The 20,238-nt window shown below is 50.8% G+C and overlaps 1 protein-coding gene across 4 annotated transcripts in view; it reads left to right on the forward strand.

The window, feature by feature from the left end:
• EXOC6B (exocyst complex component 6B) overlaps window positions 1–20,238 on the forward strand; it is a 285,301-nt gene that overhangs the window by 200,054 nt on the left and 65,009 nt on the right. For all 4 annotated transcript variants that reach the window (XM_050321037.1, XM_050321038.1, XM_050321039.1 and 1 more), the window contains 2 exons: window positions 9,039–9,180; window positions 17,140–17,213. In XM_050321037.1, coding sequence (XP_050176994.1) covers window positions 9,039–9,180; window positions 17,140–17,213 — 216 coding nt within the window. The remainder of the gene's footprint in view (window positions 1–9,038; window positions 9,181–17,139; window positions 17,214–20,238) is intronic.

A 20,238-nucleotide genomic window follows, 5' to 3' on the forward strand; every position in this document is an offset into this window, starting at 1 on the left:
CCTCCTGTTTATTTATTTTCCTATTTAAAAAAAAAAAAAAAAAAAAGAAATAATAAAGTAGCTGTGGCTTGTTGACTGTGACAACGCAGTCAAATCCTGTGTCCCTGAGCGTGGCCTTGTCCCAGAGCCTCTGGTGTCCTGGATCCCACAGTTTGAGGTGGTGACAAACTCCCTGGGCTGTGCTTTGGGGTGTAGTTGCTCTTGCTTGTAAGCAGATGCAGTTTTTAGGCCCAAGACACCCTGATGTAGGAAAAACCTCCCCCTGGGGAAGGTATTTGGTATTAAAGACCAAAAAAACCTCCCCCTCCCCAAACTGAATAAACCAACATTATACATTTTTTACAACCCCCCCTTGCAGATCTGCCTGTGGTTGTGACCATCGCCCCTGATGTGATTTCCCCACCAGCTCCAGCCAAAACAGCCTCCAGCTGTTGACCTTGGGCACCTTGGACACGGCCAGGGTGGGTTTTTTTTCCCCCCCTCTTTTATTGGAATGTGAGGGGGGTTTGTATGGGGCTGGTTTGTTTTTTGTGGCGCTGGATAATTGCCGTATTTGCTTTTTTATCCTCCCTCCTTTCCCCTTTTTTTATCTGCCTGGTCTCTCGCTGCTTCTGTTGGGAGCTCCCTTTAATCCCCAAAATAGCAGAGAAGTGGTAAATGTTTACTCCTGGCAGCAGATTTTTTTTTTTTTTAAAATACCTCTGGAAAGCAGCCACTGAAACATGGGCTCGTGCTCAGCTTTCCCTGGATCCTGAAAGCCATCCCCTCTCAGACAAGGGATGGTGGCCTTCCAGGTTGGTTGGAGCTGCTCTTTGGGCTCTTCAGCTTTCCAGGGGAGTGGGGCTTTGCAGGAGGCAAATTCCACTTGGAGCTGTGTTTGTTGGCACTGCTGCTCTTTTAGGTTTTCTGTGGTGAGCCTGAGATGTCTCGGTGGTGGGAGGTTGTGTCTGGATCCACTGACGGTGTGATTGGGATGCTCAAAGTCAGCAGAGGTCCAAAATTCCCAGTTTCTCTCAGAAAACGCTACAATGGGGAAAATTGGTTTCAAAAAATTGGTGATTTTTTTTTTATTCCTGGGAAATGCTGAGGAGCATCCCGTGGGTCCAAGGTGAGGATAATCCCAGTGCTCTGAGGCTGAGGAGCATCCAGGGGGTTCAAGGCTGAGGAACATCCTGTGAGTCCAAAACTGAGGAGCATCCTGGGGATTCAAGGCTGAGGAACATCCCATGAGTCTGAGGCTGAGGAGCATCCAGGGGGTTCAAGGCTGAGGAACATCCCAAGGGTCAAAGGCTGAGGATCATCCCATGAGTCCAAAGCTGAGGAGCATCCCAGGGATTCAAGGCTGATGAACATCCTGTGGGTCCAAAACTGAGGAGCATCCAGGGTCCAAGGCTGAGGATCATCCCTTTCCCCAGCAGGCACTGCTGTGTGCTCAGGAGCCCTGGCCCTCAAACGTTGCTCCTGGCCAACCTTCCCGTGTTGGCTGGAAGGTTTTCTCCTTCTTTTCCTTGGCAAATTTCGAAAACCACGTGAAGGTCAACTTGTAACTTGGCACCAGGTGCCTTTTCCAAGCCCGTAAATCCGCACAGTGGCCTCACTGTTCAGCTCCTGGGGTGACTTCATGGGGCCAGAGGTGGAATCTGGAGCTTGGCAGTGGCTGAAATCAGTCAGTGACTGTTGATGTTCACACATCACTCGCCTCTCGTGTCCCACATGGGGCAGTGGAACACAGAGATAGCTCAGCCCAGAGCACATTCCCTGCTGGAAACCAGGAGCTTCTCTCCTCTTGTCCTCTCTCCATAGCACAGTCTGGGGAGGAAAAGGGCATTTCTTCTTCTTAATAAGGGTGTTAAGGCAGAATAAATAGAATTAATTGATTAAGAGTTGCTCTCTTGATACCTGCCCTGGTGGCCAAAGTGCTCACTGATGCCAGCTGAGCTCCAGCCTTCAGATGGGCATCGACCCACCTACCAGGCTGGGTCTCCTTTGATCATTTTTTCTGCTCAGGGCTCTCACTTGGTCCTTTCTCCTGGAGACACATCTGTTTGCAAGATACCGAGTGCAGACCCACAGCTTTTGGGTTGGGGTGTTTTTTTTGGAGAATTTTTAATTTGGTTTTGTGTGTTTGGTGGTGTTTGTTTGTTTGTTTGTTTTTAGCTAAAACAAAGCCAAAAAACCCCAAAACAAACCAGAAAAAAAAAAAAAAGAGGAAACAACAAAAAACCTCCACAAAAACCCTACTTTGTCCAATTGCAAGTGGGTTTCTGGGCAATTAATGAGGGGTTTATTTCTAAAGTAAACCTCTTAAAAACGTTTATAAATGTACAAGCGCTTGTTGTACATTTGGGTTGGAGTGGTTGGGAAGTGTTAATGTATCTGGGTGATGCTTTGGGGTTTTTTTTTTGCCGTTTTCAGTGACTGCAGAACAGTTGGTTTAAAAAAAAAAAAAAAAGGCAAATCAGGATGACACGGACAAGCCAAATTTCCACTCGGGAGTTGCCAGAGCTGATTTGCTGGATTTGCCCGTGGATTTGGGGCTGTGGTGTGGGCAGCAAGAGGATCCAGAGGCATCTGGAGCAGGAGGTGAGACCTGGGAGGTCTGCAGGGTCTGAAGTGCCCACACAGGGAGGATCCGCCGGGATTCCTCTCGGGTTGGTGCCACCAAACAATTCCTTGTTATTACACCACCACCTTTCCATCTCCTGCAAAATCCACCCGATTATAGAAAAGTGGGCATTTAATGTTGAGGAATTTGCATTTTTTGGTGAGGCCCTGGCACAGGTTGGGCAGAGAAGCTGTGGCTGCCCCTGGATCCCTGGAAGTGTCCAAGGTCAGGTTGGAGCAACCTGGGCTGGTGGAAGGTGTCCCTGCCCATGGCTGGGGGTTGGAATGAGATGATCTTTAAGGTCTTTTCCAACCAAACCATTCCACGATTCCATGAAAGCCAGAGGTGCTCCTGCAGGGTGGTGGGAAGTGGCAGCTTATTCCTGCTTGCAGGTTAAGATTAATGGATGTTTATTTTAACAACCCTTCCATTTCAGTAGCTTTTAATGAGTCCTTTGATAGCAAGTCCCTTAATTAACAAGGCAGCCTTTCGGCGTTTCCTCCCCCTAATTGGGAACAGATTGGCTGTTTTCAAACAAATCCCGGGAGCAGGGCTGGCTCCAGGCCTTCCCTGTGGTCCATCCCATCCTCCTGGGAATCCAGGGGTTTCCAGCTGCTGCCCAAGGGTCAAATACAGATGAAAACAGATGATTCAGGGGTGATCTCCTCAGGGAAGGTTGACTTGGTGGGCCCCGTGGCGGGTGGTCCAGGGAGGGTAGCCCATGGGCATTGGCACTGGCAGGGGCTGCCCAGGGAGGTTTGGAGTGCCCAGCCCTGGAGGTGTCCAGGGAAGGCCTGGCCGTGGCACTCAGTGCTCTGGGCTGGGGACAAGGTGGGGATGGGGCACAGGGGGAACTGGATGGTCTTGGAAGTCTTTTCCAAGGTGTCATGGGAACAGCAGTGGCAAAGAGCTTCCACCAGAAGCCATGGACAGAGGGATTCCTTGCCGGAAATGTGGTTGCAAACTGATTTGAGTCACAAAACAAACCATAATCTTAAATTAAAAAACAAACCTAACCCTAAATCCATGGATTCTGCTTTGATAATAATGCTCAGAATTCCTCTATTTGAACTGAAAGCAGGTGCTTGGGTGTCTTGGCCATCAATCAACTTTCACCCCTGAGCCCTGTTCAAATCCAGGTCATTTTTATTGGGATTTGCAGAGCTCTTAAATAAACAAGTGGACCCTCAGAGCTGTCTCTGGAATTGCTGTGAGGGATTTGAAGCTCTTTGGTTTTCTGTCAGGTTCAAGGAGGGTTTGGATGATCCTCTGGGGCACAGGGTGGGACTCTTGGGGATGGGCCTGTGCAGAGCCTGGAGTTGGACTGGATGATCCTGGTGGGTCCCTTCCAGCTCTGCACATTCTGGGGTTCTGTGAAGTTGGTAAATGAGCAACAATTGGTGACTTTGTGGTGTTGATGTTCCTGTTCTCTGAAGAGATTTCAGGTTGTGCTTGCAACTCCTCCTCCTTTGCCTCCGTCTCCAAATCTCATCTGGGATTTTAGGCAAATTGTTCCTGAGCTGGAGGGGCCACAGTGCTCAGTCAGGTTGTTTCTGAAATGCAGGCAGGGATGGAGCTGGTTTGGAGCCAAGCTGGGAGCAGGGTCAGGATGTAATTCTGTGATTGAGGGGAGACCTCACTGGGGTCTTCAACATCCTTGTGAGGGGCAGAGGAGGGGCAGGACTGAGCTCTGCTCTGGGGGGACCAGGGACAGCCCCCAGGGAAGGGCTGGAGCTGGGTCAGGGTAGGGTTAGGCTGGATTTTAGGAACAGGTTCTTCCCCCAGAGGGTGGTTGGCACTGCCCAGGCTCCCCAGGGCAGTGGGCACAGCCCCAAGGCTGCCAGAGCTCCAGGAGGGTTGGGATGATCCTCTGGGGCACAGTGTGGGATTCTTGGGGCTGGGTCTGTGCAGGGCTGAGGGTTGGACTGGGTGGTCCTTGTGTGTCCCTTCCAGCTCAGGATATTCTGTGACTCTGTGACACACAAGTTGTTCCCGGGCTGGAGGCCCCGCTCTGTTCAGCCGAGCTGTTTCTGCGGCGCAGGGACTGGGCTGGTTTGGAGCCACTCTGGGGAGCAGGATCAGGATGTAACTCCCTGATTGCTCAGGGCTGGCACAGGGAGAGCCTTTGGGAGTGCCCCTGTTCCGCCACGCGCTCCCCAAAAACCATCAGGGTGATTGGCACGAGGTCGGAGCCGTCCCGGCTGAGCTGAGCGCGGCGGCTCCTCTGAGCCTGGGGCTGTCGGGGAGCTCCGGCGGCCGGGATTGCATCGCAGGGATCCTGCTCCTGCTCCACCTCTGTTCCAAGACACATGTCCCGACACCACCGCCCTGGGTGGGGCGGTTAATGATTTCGGGAGGGGGGTGAGGCTGCTGGAAAACACGTCCATCACCCGCTCGGCTCCGCGTGTCCCGTGCCGGGCGGGCGAGTCCGGGCTCCTCTGCCTGAAAAATGAACTTGGGGGTGGGGGGGGAGGAAGCAAAAAGCATCACTATGAAGTGAAAAATCCATCCTAAATAACTTCCAAAGAGCCAAGATGGACGTGCTGTGATGTGAGGATGTGCTTGATTCCTGCCAGCTCGAACCATTCCAGGTGGGAATACAAACAACTCGCGGCAGCAGCAGCTTGTTAGTGGTGATATATCAGTGTCGGGGTGCTGGTTTGCCTCCTGTCAACAGCAGCTGCTTATCAAGCACATTTCCCACTCTATTTCTGAGGGAAAAAAAGTCTAAAATTGATGTTCAGAAGGCGCTGCCGATTTTATCAGGAGCTGCTTTAAGTGGGCTTTGGTTGTGCCGAGCACAGGGATGAGGCAGGAAAGGATTGGGTTCAGTCTTATTTATAAGGAGGGAAAACCATAAATCCTGGAAGGGTTTTAAATCTTGGTGCCCAGGGCAGGAGATGCTGGTCATCCCTGGTGGTGCTTTCCTTTCTCTGAGCAGACATTTAATACAGTGATTGAAAGCCCTGTGGCATCTGCAAGGTCTCTGATAGTAAATATTTTTTAAAAAATGGATTAATGCTGAAAATGTGGGAAAAAATACCTTTATATACTTTTGCCTTTCGAATATTGGATTTAAACTGTCAGGCATCTCTGCATTCTTTAAGAGGAAACACTGAGGGGTTTTTTTTAAAGAAAAAAGACTTTTAAGTGTTTAAACTTTAAGAATAATAGAAAACAAAGATCATCTTCTCAGTTGGCCCAAGAAGATTCAGCTTCCAGGTTTCAAAGGTGAAATGCACATTTTTACCTGCAAAAAATTTTGGGGCCTGAGCAAATCCTGTGTGGAAAAGGAAGGAGGAGGGAAGGCTGAGCCAGAAGCTGGTCCTGGCCTTGGTGGCTCTGCCCCCTTTGCCATCTCTGCAACAAGTTGTGGTAAAAAATACTCACAAAGAGGGTCCCGAGGTGCCACTTGGGTGGTGAAGACTCAGAGAGTCCTGGTGCTGTCAGGCCCTGATGATCAAATTCCTTTTCCCATCTCACCTTCCCCGTGTTGGACTTGTTAACTTATTAACTTATTAACTGTCAGTGGGCACAGAGAGCAGAGATTGGAGCTGCCCCTCGCACAGAAGCTGCAGGTTACGATGAGGTTGGTGAGCGGGGGAGAGGGTGGGATTGTTGGGGTGTCTGGGCAGGGCCAGGGGGTGGATTTGATCCCTGAGAGTCCCTTCCAGCTCACGATATTCTGTGATTCTCTAAAAGCCACTCAGCCCCAGCAAAAAACTCGAGTGTCTGTTGGAAGTAATGAAGAAAAATCACGCTGGGGCCGCGTCGTGCTCCCCGCCGCGCTCGGGGATGAGGAATTGGCACGAGCCGTGGTTTAAATAACCAAATGTGTCAGAAAAGCACAAATAAACGACGAAAAGCAAAAGGAAAAAAAAAACAAACAACAACCAACCAACCCAGGGCTCCGCTAAACTTTATGGTTGCTGTGCTTCATCTTCATTTTAGTGCAGGTGTTTGTTTGGAGGTGAGTGATGAACGTTCCCGAGCCTGGGAACGGGCTGGGAGCAGCCGAGATGGAGGACCCTGCTCAATAATTCACCGCCTGGCTCTTCTTTTTTTTTTTTTTGAATGAAAAATGCATTTTTTTCCCCTCCTGCTGAAGATGGATGTGGCCTGAAGACCCAAAAGAACTTTGCAGAGCTGGTAAAAAAGCAAATCAAATGCTTCCCAGCACACGCATCAAAGGTTTGCTCATCTCTCCGTGCCGTGGTAACGAAACCGGTGATGCTGAGCTGGAAACGCGGTGTAAACTTTAATCCCAGTTTAAACACGACTTGTGAAGCGCCTGTAAGAGCGGGTGAGATGTCCCAAGCCACGCCTTGGGTTCAGGAGAGCGTGTTAAAAGGGCTTTTGTGTGTGTTTGAGGACATAATCTCCTGCTGGAGCTGCTGTCAGGGGAGCACCGTGATGCACCGGTGTGGCCGTGGGGCTGCACACGCAGACATCGGGGTCACTCCTGAGGCTTTGTGTGGAAATCTGCTCTTGTGCCAAAGGATTTCCCCTTTTTTAGGGGTTGAATATGTGGTGCAGAGCTGTGGAAACCGTACCTGCCAAAAAGAGAACGAAGCTGTGGCTGTTCTGTCCCTGGACGTGTCCAAGGGTGGGTTGGACAGGGCTTGGAGCAACCTGGGCTGGTGGAAGGTGTCCCTGCCCAGGGCAGGGGAAATGAGATGACCTTTAAAATCCCTTCCAACCCCAACCCCTTCCATGATTCCACGGTAATAAAAGGGGTGTTGTCTTTGCCAGCTCAGGACGTGATGAGGGTGCTTAGAGCTGCAAACACCCCGAGGTTCTCCTGGATTTGAGCTGCTCCCAGACAGGTTGCACCTGACAAGGTCTAACCCTGCTGGTGGTGCTGGGGAGTCCTGGGAGGTGATTCCCTTTGAAGAAGGGGGTTGTGAGGTTGAGCACTGTGTGAAGGTGGGACACACTCAGGAGGCTGGAGTTGTCCAAAGAAGTTCCTGTTGGATTTTGGACAGTGCTCTCAGGCACCTGGTGGGATTGCAGGACAGGAGTGTTGCACTGATGATCCAGGCTAGTTGATGCCTTAAGATCCTAGGACATAGATTTTAATTTAGCTTCTAACGCTTTATAACTAATCATCACTTGTCACCCCTTGTGCCAGATTCTTGAAACTCTGTTTAATGTTCTTTCTCAAGGGGAGACTTGAGCAAGAACATCCAGCCTGTGGGAGATGCACCTCACATCATACACACAGTGCTTGATGGAACTTCAGACTAAACTATTGGAGGAGGCCCAGGGTCCTTGAAGAAGGGCCAAGCAGGGCACAGAGGGATGATGAAGATGAAGGAAGGATGAAGGAGTGTGGTTTTTGGGAGCACCAACCCCATTCAGGGAGTTGTGCCTAGGGGAGGGGTAGAGCTCTGGACCCAGGAGCTTCTGGCTCATGGGATTGGCTAGGAGTTTTACTTAAATGTAGAGATACAGGATTCTTTAACACCTTCAGAAAGTGTTAAGAGAATAAGCCACGGGCTTGTTCCCAAGGGATTTCTTTATTAATTTTGGGGAGAAAATAAGGGAACTTGGCCAAAGTTCAAAAAGGGCACCACACAAGCTGGACAGAGTGTTCCACCACAATATCAACCCAGCACAGACTAATCCACAACACCTGAGTCAAAATCCAACCCCTGCAGCTCCCAAAGCCACCCAGAGCATCAAGAAAGGGGCAGAGGAAGAGGAGCAGAGGGAGCAAGAAGAGAGAAGGAGAAAGAGGGAGAGGCAGATCCTGGAGCTGCCACTGGGACCTCGTAGAAAAGCAGCTCTCAAGTTCTATGGCAGGGCCAGCACAGGGGGCAGAGCTGGGCCTTGGTTTGATCTGCTCTGGTCCCTCTGGCCACCCCCCAGGAGGGGTCTGGGACCCACCGGCCACTCTGGGGCTCCAGGCCAGGGTGAGGGGCAGTCCCCACTGTCCCTGCCAGTCTGAGCTGGGTGAGGGGCTGCAGGAGCTGTGGGGTGTTCTAGGGCAGTGTCCTCACTGTCCCTATGAACTGTGGGGTGTTCCAGGGCAGTGTCCTCACTGTCCCAGTCTGAGCTGGCTCGGGGGATGCAGGACTGTGTTGTGTTCTGTGACCGTGAGGTTCCACCCATCCTTTCTCCCTCCACACACACACACACACTCCCCACAAGGTGGTTCTGACCCAAGAACCCCTGCTCTGGTGTCTAACAGGAGAGCCTGAGGGCACCCTGGGAGATGAACAGTTTTTGGGCCACGAGGTGATGGTTAGATAAGCTAATTAGCCAGTGCTATAATGCTAATTAGCCGGTACTATAAGATTGTAACACCTGTTCCGTGTGCTTGTGCTAAATGTACTTTGTGCCCTGCTCTCCTCCCGACTTCACCAAACTGTCCAGGGAATTTTTTTCCCCGTGGTTCCAGGGCCTCACCAGGTGTCCCTTTTCCTTGCAGGGGAAGGTGGCCCAGACCGCCTGCATGTCCGCCTGCAAGCACCTCTCGACGTCGCTGCTGCAGCTGCTGCTGGAGGCCGAGGTGAGGCAGCTCACGCTGGGGGCCCTGCAGCAGTTCAACCTGGACGTGGAGGAGTGTGAACGTGAGTGCCCAGTCACCCCCTTCCCCCCTGCCTCGCCCCTCCGTGCCCTGGGATTGCCAGGGGTGCCCGGCTGGGAAAGGGGAACGCCCCGCGGAGCTCGCTGGGATCGCTCGGGGATCGCTCGTGGGAGCGTCCTGGGGGCAGAGGAAACCCAGAAGATTCTGGCAGGTCCAAGTTTGGCTCTTCCTTTTCCTCTGTGTCGCTGTGTTGGTGCTCTCCACACCATCCCTGCTTTCTGGGGTGGAGTAGTTTGGAAAATAGGAGGGACTCAAGTGCAGGAGTTTATTTATGACTCTTTTTGAGAAACTCTGGAGCCAGACTGGGAGAGCCGGGGGGGTTCCCCTGCAGAAGAGAAGGCTCCAGGGAGACCTGAGAGCCCCTGGCAGGGCCTGAAGGGGCTCCAGGAGAGCTGGAGAGGGACTGGGGACAAGGCATGGAGGGACAGGACGCAGGGAATGGCTTCCCACTGCCAGAGGGCAGGGATAGATGGGATATTGGGAAGGAATTGTTGGGTGTGAGGGTGGGGAGGCCCTGGCACAGGTTGGGCAGAGAAGCTGTGGCTGCTCATGGAATGGTTTGGGTTGGGAGGGAATTTAAAACACATCCCATTCCAGCCCCCTGCCACGGGCAGGGACACCTTCCACCAGCCCAGGTTGCTCCAAACCCTGTCCAACCTGGCCCTGGACACTGCCAGGGATGGGAAATGACTCAATGACATCACCTGTGTTGGTTCCATCATCACCTGGCTCTTCCCACTCTCAAAACCTCTTTTCCACCCTGTGTCAAGCATTTTCCTGACCGTGTTTTCCTTCAGCTGTGCCCACCAACACTGGGATTAAAATTCAGTGCTCAGAAACATCCCCCAGTAAGATTTTTGATGTTTCTAATGAGCATATTTTTATTTTTTAATGTCCATTTGCAGTTTTCCAGCGCTCAGCCAAATAACCTGGGAGAAAGATCCCCTGGTTAATGAATCATGTCCCAATCCTGCAGTTCCATCACGTGTCATGACACAGGCAAGGCCTTATTTTTCTTTCAGCGGCCCCAAATTCCTCCCGTCTAATTTGGGAGCAGCTGAATTCCAATCAGTGGCCCGCAGAGGGACAGGAGATGGAGCTGGAAATAATAGGGGCCATTTGTCATCAATAATTCCTTCTGTTTTGGCTGCAAACAACACGCAGATCCCGGCAGTTTCCGCCCCATTGGGATCACTCGGCAGCGTCTCTTCCCTTCCCTGAGAGCTCCTGCTGCAAGGGAAACAGATGGCATCTAATTCCAGGTCTAAAAGCACAATTCCCCAAATTCCAGTTGTTTTTGGAGGCGAGACTGGGAGCACTCACACACTCAGGAGCAGGTGACTCCAACCTGGGACTCCAACCTGTTCCCCCATCCCGCGGTGCCGTGGCGGGTGGGGAATGGAGACGGATTCCGGAGCTGGAATCTTCCAATCCATCACTGTCAGTCCCGGGACACTCAACCCAGACTAAGCCTTTTTCTTCCCTTTCAGCAGTAAAAATGTCTGGTGTCTTTGCTGACACCAGGAGTCATTTTGCTTCTCTTTTTGGGCAGCGATTGCTCACGTTTTTAATTTCGGGATGAACCAATTCCTAGGGTGAACTGCTGCATTCAGAAAATATGTTTCAATTTGGGTTTTTCTTGGGTGGTTTTTTTGTTGATTTTTAAAATATTTTATCTGAAAGCACAGGTGTGAATCTCAGCATCTTTTATTATACCCTCTTTGAATCTCAGCATCTTTATTATACCATATTTGACTTCAAGCCTCTTCCTCCATCTTCTTCCTCTCCCCCCCGATTCCCAAATCTTATGTAGTTTATTAATTTTATCATATTAAAAAAGGATTTCAGAGCTGTTTGGAGCATTTCCAGTGAGTGCTGTGATGTGGGAACGGGGCTGCAGGTTTTTGATCCTGTAGGACTTTGTCAGGCTTTTGTTTAAGTCTCTTGTGAAGCCAGAGGAATAACCTGATTAAGAGAGGGGTGAGGCAAATTAATAGAAGGACTTATTTGTATATTAAGCAGAGTTTGAAGGTGGTGATGATATTTTCCTGCATATTAGAAGCAGATATGAAACACATTTCAGGAAAATGGGTTTATTTTCACAATTAACAATAATAGAGGTGAAAAAGATGGGGGTTAGGCTTAAAAGAAGACACTGGTAAATTAATTCTCCAGGATTTGTGGGTTTGTAAAATATTTCCTGATTTATAACCTCATTTACTGTCTCATCAGCATGGAAAGGGAAGGGCTGCCTGGATTGTTGGCATCAGGCTGAGCTTTGGTACCAGAGGTGCAAGAACTGATGGACAAGGGAGGGGATTCTGCCTCTCTGCCTCCCTCGGGTGAGACCCCTCTGCTCTGGAGCCAGGCTGGGAGAGCTGGGGGGGTTCCCCTGGAGAAGAGAAGGCTCCAGGGAGACCTGAGAGCCCCTGGCAGGGCCTAAAGGGGCTCCAGGAGAGCTGGAGAGGGACTGGGGACAAGGCATGGAGGGACAGGACGCAGGGAATGGCTTCCCACTAGAAAAGGGAAGATTTAGATGGGCTATTGGAAAGAAAATCCTTTCCTATGAGGGTGGTGAGGAACTGGAATGAGTTTCCCAGAGAAGCTGTGGCTGCCTCTGGATCCCTGGAAGTGTCCAAGGCCAGGTTGGAGCCACCTGGGCTGGTGGAAGGTGTCCCTGCTCATTGCAGGAGTTTGGAACTGGGTGATCACTCGGGTCTCTTCCAACCCAAACCATTCCATAATTCTATGATTTGGGATATTGTCCATCTCCAACACCTCTCTGTGTTCTACTTTGTTACCAGGATATGAACTGGTATTCATTCCGCCGTCCTCACAGTCCTTTGCAACTCTGTCAGGAGATGCCTCTGTCCACCCCTGATTTTGTTTGAGGAATTTTAGGAGTTCCCAGTTCCTCAGCTCTGCACCACCTTCCATTCCCACCCATCATGGACACACAGTACTGATGCTCATCAACCTTTGCAGCCCAGATTAGAATCCCAAAATGGTTTGGGTTGGAAGGGACCTTAAAGATCATCTCATCCCAGCCCCTGCCATGGGCAGGGACACCTTCCACTAGCCCAGGTTGCTCCAAGCTGGCCTTGGACACTTCCAGGGATCCAGGGGAGTCCACAACCTCTTGAGCCAGTGTGAGATGGTCACAGTCCACTTTTTCTAGTATTTTAATGAAGAACTAAGAGACATCCATTGTACATCTCAGCCTGGGGATTTGGGAACCTGTGGAGATCTGTAAGTCGATTCTTAAGCCTGTCCTCTGGATGGTGTGCCAGATTTCATGGCAGTTTCTTCTGAAGAGCTTCCTTTTCTTCTCCTTGGAAACATCTCATGGTCCACCACTGAGGAGTTCCTCCCTGGGGCTGTGGGTGCTCCTCAGCCCTGCCAGCAGGTCCTCAGAGCCCCTGGGACCCCTCGTTTCTCTGCAGTACCAGCTCTCCAGGCTCAGCTTTGTTCCATCAGAGAAGCAAATGATGGAGAGGGAGAGAAATTTTTCTGTAATCTGACCCAGTTCAGGGTATTTTGGGTGACTCCTCCCTCTTCCCACAGCTCTCTGGAATTACCCAGATGGGAATGAGATTTAGTGATTCGGTCTGTAATGGGGAACAGCTTCAAAGTGGGGTTGTATGGGAATGCTGTGGGTGAAGGACAAGCTCAGTATGGAAACTGGGTGAAGTAGAAGCTCAGTGTGGAAACTGGGACCTTCTCTCTGTTCCTCTTGCCTCAGTTCCTACCCATCATCTCCCACCTCTTTTCCCCTCACAAGCTTCTCCAGAGTCCACACAGAGATTTGTCCTTCAGCTTCAGTGTCCTCAGGGTGTCCCTTTGTGCCTCTGGATGAGGGACAAGAGGTCCCATCCCTTGGCTTTTCTAGGATAGCCTTCCAAGGGTTTACCTAAGAAGGAAGATGACTTGGAGACCTGCACCTTTCCGTGAGGAATACTGAGGTGGTTTTCCCCCCAGAGCTTCACCACCAGCAGATGGTCCAGGTTCCCTTCCACAGGATCTGCTGGGGCTCTGATCCGTCGGGAATTCTGAGGGCATCGTGTCAGCACTCCCCTGGAATGATGTTTCTGAGGAATGGAGCCGCCAGCTGTGCCCCTGGAAGTGCCAGGACGTGCCAGGCCCCGTCCCCGCGGGCAGAGCCGCGTTTTGGCGGGGGGAGTGGGCACAAAGGAGGTCCAGAATTCCCTTACAGTGGATGTCTCTTTTTCTGGTGGGCGTTTGAACTCTTTATTCTTTGTCCATTGTAAAGGGCTTAACGGTTCCTGTGCCTTGATTCTTTCATCAGTGAAATGTTTTGGAAGAGAGGTTGGAGTCCCCCTGTGACCTGCCCTGGGTGGCCCAAGCCTGTAGACCTTGCAAAGACATTACTTTTCTGGCCTGAACACAAACCCCTCAAACCTTTAGCCTGGCTAAATGCTTTGTACAAACAGCCGCATACTGATCTGCTCTATTCTCCTGTGATTTTCTGCTCAAGGGGCTGTACTGTGGGTTGCTTGCTATGTTTGCCACTTGCCTTGGTGGTGAGGACAGAACAATAAACGAATCCGACAGTACTGAGGCCAGCACTGTGCTTGGTTGTTCCGAGAAAATTATCCTGAAATCTGGTTGAAGAGATTAAAACCAAGAAGAACTGGCTGTGTCTCTGCCCTAAAGCTCCGTTCTCTTCTTTGTTTCTTCTTTTTTTTTTCTTTTTCTTTTTTTTTTCCCCCTTTAAGACTTTGTTCATTCCTCCCTCAAAATAAGTTGGTGGCATTGGTATGTAAAGTGTGACCTGTGATTACAGAAGTACGGCCGTGGGGTGAAGCATTGCATTCATTCCTTCCCGGGCTCCTCCCAGCCAAGGGCTGGAGAGGCTTTCTTGGAGCCTCTGGGCCGTGTTCTCCATCTCCCTTCTCCTCTAACACCAGTAATATCAGCTCATTGCACTGCTTGGATGTCAGTCCTAGAATCGTGGAGTGGTTTGGGTTGGAAGGGACCTTAAAGATCATCCAGTTCCAACCCCTTGCCTTGGGCAGGGACACCTTCCACTAGCACAGGTTGCTCCATCCAGCCTGGCCTTGGGCACTTCCAGGGATCCAGGGACAGCCACAGCTGGGAACAAGGAGATGGGACAGTGGGAAGAGAGGTGAGCTGTAATGAGCAACCACATCTTGGGGTGGAATCTCTCTTGGGTTGCTCATGAGCAGATGACAATAGTGATAAATCCGCGGGTGTTGTGAAGACATTCCCAATCACAGCCGCTTTCTCACGAGGACTTGAAGTTCATGCTTTTGGGAGGATCTTAAATTTCACAGCTCCCTGTGTGCCTCTCACCAGATTCCTGCCAGCTGCAAAGCCCTTCATCCAAAATAGAAACCCGCTTTCATTGCAGTGCTTTCAGGGTTTGCTTCCCAGTGTTCCTCCAGATGTAATCAGGAACATGATGTGACCCCATCCTTGGAGGGTAGGACATTGGGACTGGGGACTCAACCCAGGGATGTCTGAGCCACCCAAGGGGGTTTCATCCCTTGAGAAGATGCTCCAACGCTACTTCTCACATCTAAATGTTTTTAGCTTCTCAGGTACGTGCTTTTCCGAAGTGGGGCTGGGTTAGGTTTGATGTGGCTTTGGGGATAATTTTTCCAGATGAGACAGTGGGGTGCAGAGGGATTGTGTGAAGATGATTTATCCCTTGCAGATCAGAGGCAGAAGGCTTGGGTTAGTCCTCCCTTGTGTGTGTGCTGGCTCGGGCAAAGCTGCAGGCAAATTTTACAGCTAACATACATTAAAATGCCTTCATAGTCAGAATTAATTAAACCAGTTTTCTGAGGGATAAATGTAAACTCCCTTTGTCCTGAATATTGCAGGACTGGGCAGTGAAACTGGCTGGAAGCTGAACAGCTCTGATCTCATGGAATCATGGAATGGATTGGGTTGGAAGGGAGCTGAAAGATCATCTCATTCCAACTCCTTGCCATGGACAGGGACACCTTCCACTAGCCCAGGTGGCTCCAACCTGGCCTTGGACACTTCCAGGGATCCAGGAGCAGCCACAGCTTCTCTGGGCAACCTGTGCCAGGGCCTCCCCACCCTTTAGAGCCAGGAATTCCTTCCCAATAATCTCTGTCCAGTCCCATCCTGTGCAGAATTCTGTAGGCCCAACCATGGATGGTTCCTCCTGGCTCTGATTTGTGCTTTTCCTACCCAAGCCCTAGATGGGAGCGCTCACATCCCTAATTTCTCTTTGTACTTTTTCATTATTCCTCTGGAGTAGCAGTGTGGGATCAGAGTGATGGCTTTGCAGGCGTGCTTGCTGTTGTCCTGCAGCAGTTCTCACTTGAGTGATCGCCGCAAAGATGAGCGATGGCTTCAATCTCAAAGCTCTTCTGGCATCTGAGACTATTAAGAAGCAGAGCTGTGGGTGCCTGAGAAGTGGCCACAGTGCCCCTGGAGGTACCTGTGTCTGTGTTGAAGGATGTTCTCCATCCCAAGGTTTTAATGGAAGGTGGAGCAAGAAAGTTGACAAATAACCCTCCTTTACTTCCCAGAAATAAGGCAGTTCAGGAGCAGGGCTGAATCCTGGTGTCTAATTCATTAATCTCTTCTCATTAGAGCCGTGGGGCTGCTCCTGGGATGGGGCTGCTCTAGGAATTCTTTCAAAATAGGAATGTGATGATTTATTTTCCTTGTTTTGTGGCATTTGCTTGATAGGTTTTTGGAAGGAGAGGCGTACAAGGAGAAGACCATCTGGCGTGAAGTGACCTTGTCCATTAGTCCCTCTGATTAGCGACAAAAGGCAAAATCCTCCTTCCTTATAGTCGAGCCATCCTTAATCCTCATCCTTGTGGAGCTTTAGGAGCTGTGGAGTGAAAAAACAGGATAGCTGGGCCGTAACTGGCCACAGAAGTGTAAAACCTGTGTGCTGGTGTGTGTATTTTCCTTTCCCTTCTTCCTTGTCGCTGGAGAAAATGTCTCATTCTGGGTGTGAAGCCGAGGGCAGATGCTCCCTCTGGAGCCTTTGGCGAGTCGTGGCTCCACAGATTAGGCCCCCTGGGCGCTGGAAGGAGGAGAGAGGAGATGAAGCTGTAACCGAAGAGGGTGAAAACGAAGTGAAGTCGGGCAAAACCAACCTCAAAAGGCGCCCTGGGGTACGAGAGGCCGTTCAGACGCCGTGGAAGGACCGAGGTCCTCCAGCACGGCTCCATTCATTTGGGTTTTGGGCTTAAAGGATGGATTAGGAGAAAAATGAATGACCGGAGTATGAAACTTTGGCCAGGTTACACCGGGGGAGGAGATGAACGCGGCCCTTGGAAATATCCTCGCCGAGGTTGTTCAGCTGTCAGATGTCTTCATCCACCAGGGACCAACGTGCCACCCAACGGTTCTCCCCGTTCAGGGGGGTGGCCGGACCGCGCCGCCACCAGATAATGCAAATGATCCGCTGCCCAATAATTAATGGGGCTGCCGGGCATATTTTTTTGATGAATGCTTATGGGGCCCGGTGACAGGCGTGAAATTAGAAAATTCCTTCAGCGCCCTAAAATATAAATAGCTTTCGGAACTGAAAGGAGTTTTCACAGCTGAAGATTTTATTGTGTCGAGAGGAAAAACTTTTCCACCCCCCCATGCCCCCCCCCTTTCTTCTGGGCGAGTTGTTTGTCCGTTCACAAAACAAATACTCTGGAGCCCAGTGCGGCTCATGGGAATAAATTTCAGGTCGAATTAGTACAGTTTCCTTGCTGTCAGGACGGTGGAATTAATGGTGTTTTGATGACACGAATTTTGAAGGGCGAACAAAGACGCTGAAGGGAGGGAGACATGACTCCTTAGAAGCGCGGTCCTCCTCTCCCCCAGCCTCTCTTGTCTTCCCTGTCATCCGTCTGCCAATCTCCCTGTCCATGGTTAGTTAAAGGCGCTTTTTATCCTCTTTTCTTTCCCACAGAGTTTGCCAGATCCGGCCCAGTGCCTGGGTTCCAAGGGGACACGCTGCAGTTGGCCTTCATCGACTTGAGACAAGTAAGTCTTTGTGTTTTTGTTTTTTGTTTTTCTTTTAAGATGTGTGACTGAAGACCATCAGGTCTTAAGGGAAGGGGAGAGGAGGGGAAACGGCGTCAGTGATTTACGCCAGAGACCTATATTTCCCTCCTCCTCCTCCTCCTCTCCTCTCTCGAAGCCACCTCCTTATTGAGCGCTCCTGGAGATGGTGGAGGTGAAAAGGGCTGGTGGGACGGGGGCGAGGAAGAAAGCCAGGCCTGACCCTGGGCCGGTGGGGCCCATTGTGCTCCCGTTGGCTTCTGCAGGCGCGGCGCGAAGGGAGCGCGGCGGCTCCGCGGGCGGACGCCGAGCAGGTGGTGGAACAGAGAGAGCAGTGATGCAGAGCCCGCCCGCCTCGGGGACTTTTGTTCCCAGATAATGCCCCCAGAGGCGTTCAGGAGGGCAGGGGGGCTTTGAATTCCCCTGTGTTCGTGCCCCTTCGGGGGTTGTGGCCCTCTCTGGCTCGGCCACCCCCCCTGCCCGGTCCCCTCTTCCCGACCGTGAAGGACAAAGTGGCTCTTGGGCAAGAGGATTGGGGAAGGCTCCACCCGTCGGTGGCCACCTCTGGAGGGGGCCCCGTTGGAGCCAAGTTGACCATCATAGCAGGTAGTGAGGCATTTGTGGGGCTTGGCAAGCCAGTTTAGGGAAAAGGGCCATTCTGGGGAGTCATTTGTTTGGGGTAGAAATGGGCATTATTGATACACTTAGGCCGGGGGGGAAAAGTGAGGTGGTCCTGTCATCTCTTGGCACCGAAGATGGATGGGTTGGATAGAAAGTCTGAATGAAGTAAGACTCAATGACTGATGCTTCTCTCCTATTAAAACAATCTTTTTTTGTCCCTAAAACCCCCCTGGCTTTGTCCCTCCTGCCATCATGATGCAGTGCCTCTTGTTTTCAGGGTTGACGTCGCTTGCATTCTGAAAACTTTCGGGTGCCGAGGGTATTTCTTAAATCTGCATAATCCCTTGTATCGATGATCTCCTACCACCGGGGCTCTGATTCACGCTTGGAGCCGCTTTTTAACCCGTCAGGGTTTGGGAGCTTCTCAGAGAATCCAACTGATATGCAGGCAGCGATTTGTCATCGCGTGGTGCTTGTGCAGGACCCTTCGGTAGCGCCGAGGTGCCGCTTTTCGGGCTTGGACCTGCCAGGAACTGCCCAATTCTTGTGCAGAGCGGTCAGAGGAGCCACATGGGAGAGGTGTGGGTTATGCCTGGACACTTTTATCTTCATTGGCTTCTTGGCACTTTGCTGAAGGAGAGGCCTTGGGCCTTTTCCAAGCACCAGGGCATGAGTGCAGGGGTTCTGAGGAGGAAAGTGGTGGCTGTTGGAAGAGTGAAGTGCCTCAAAAGTGCTCAGAGAGGCTCAGCTGTGCTGAGGCAGGGAAATAAATGTGTGTGTGGGGTTCAGAAGCGCAGAACTCGGCCAAAGGAATCCACCCTGGGAGAGGAGAAGGCTCGAGCCTGCTCCTCTGGCAAACGATCTTCTCTGTACGTGGGGTTTTCCTCTTTGGTTGGCAAGGTAATCCCAGCTTTTTTTGTTGTATTTAAAAGTGTCTCTGAATTTCAAAGCCAGGCTGGATGCACTTGGAGCAACCTGGTTTGGTGGAAGGTGTCTCTGCCCATGGCAGGGGGTTGGAACTGGGTGATCTTTAGGAATCCCTTCCAACCCAAACCATTCTGTGGTTCTGTGAGTATTGTGAGGAGAAAGGGAAGATGCTCTTGCCTGTGGACTGTCAGGTGAGGACAGGCAGTCCTGGATCTTCTGGATCACAGGGATGCTTCTTGATGCTGTGTTGTACAGATAATGGACATCTCAGTGCTCCAAGTAGAGAAGATTCCACCTATCACTGCCTTATCCAGTTTAGCAATAGCAGGGAAAGATGAGAGAGTTCCAAGATCCAAGGTCCTGACAATGGCCTGTGGGTCACCAAACTCCATCCCTGTGGTGCTCTGTTGGCTCCTTTGTGACCAGCAGAGCTCCAGTGCTTCCATCACTGTGGTGCTTCCTGCTGGACTGCAGCTCCAGCTGGGAGCAGGGCACAGCTGGGAAGGTGGATGGGTGAAGGCACAGCAAGGAGAGGTCTTTGTTTCGTTCTTCAAGTTGGTTTTAATTTGGTTTTTTGGCCATCGTGTTCTCTGTCTTTTAAGCCACTGAATCAAACTGAAATAAGGCAGGTTTGAAGCAGGTCTTGGGAAGATGTGAGGGTGGGGAGGCCCAGGTTGGGCAGAGAAGCTGTGGCTGCCCCTGGATCCCTGGAAGTGTCCCAGGCCAGGTTGGAGCACCCTGGGCTAGTGGAAGGTGTCCCAGCCCGTGGCAGGGAGGTGGAACTGGATGGTATTCAGGTCCCTTCCAACCCAAACCATTCTGGGGTTCTGTGAAATGTTAACACAATATTGACTTAAAAGATATGACCTGAAAGTGTTCGTGCTTCTGGCTGTTTTCACTGGGCAAAAGTGCACCAAAACAGGGAGATTAAAGGGGTTTCCCCTCCCTCCCCAGCACAGTTCAGTAATAGCTGTTACAGAGCAATTGTAGACCACAGAAAAATTTGAAAATAATGAGTGATCAAGTTTAAGGGAATGACCAAAGTTGATTCTTAGTACAGTAAAATATGAAGCAAGTGTAGTGACTTGGTTGATGTCTTGAATACAGATCCCTGTAGTGGGAAATAAACACTGAAAAGATGCTGTTTAGGGCCTCAGAGTTCCTCCTTGAGTACATTGCAGGCCTGATTTTCCTCTTGTGCTCAAGGAAATTGGGAGCAAATCCATCACCATGTGTAAAGAGGAAAAGAGTCAAGCCCAGATGATCAAAATCACTCTTCCGAGCAGACAGTAATTTAAAAAGGGACTTTTCTTCCCATCCTGGGACAATTCTAAATCCACAAATAACCTCTAATGAAGTGCTAAAATAAACCAAGTTGCATCTCAAATCCTTCTGTAGGAGTGAGACTCAAATATTTAAGGTTTTACAGGAAACAATGGTTTTCCCCTGCAAGTTTAAC

This window comes from Myiozetetes cayanensis, unplaced genomic scaffold (assembly GCF_022539395.1).
Source record: "Myiozetetes cayanensis isolate MyiCay16 unplaced genomic scaffold, myiCay2020 scf26, whole genome shotgun sequence".
Lineage (NCBI taxonomy): Eukaryota > Metazoa > Chordata > Aves > Passeriformes > Tyrannidae > Myiozetetes > Myiozetetes cayanensis.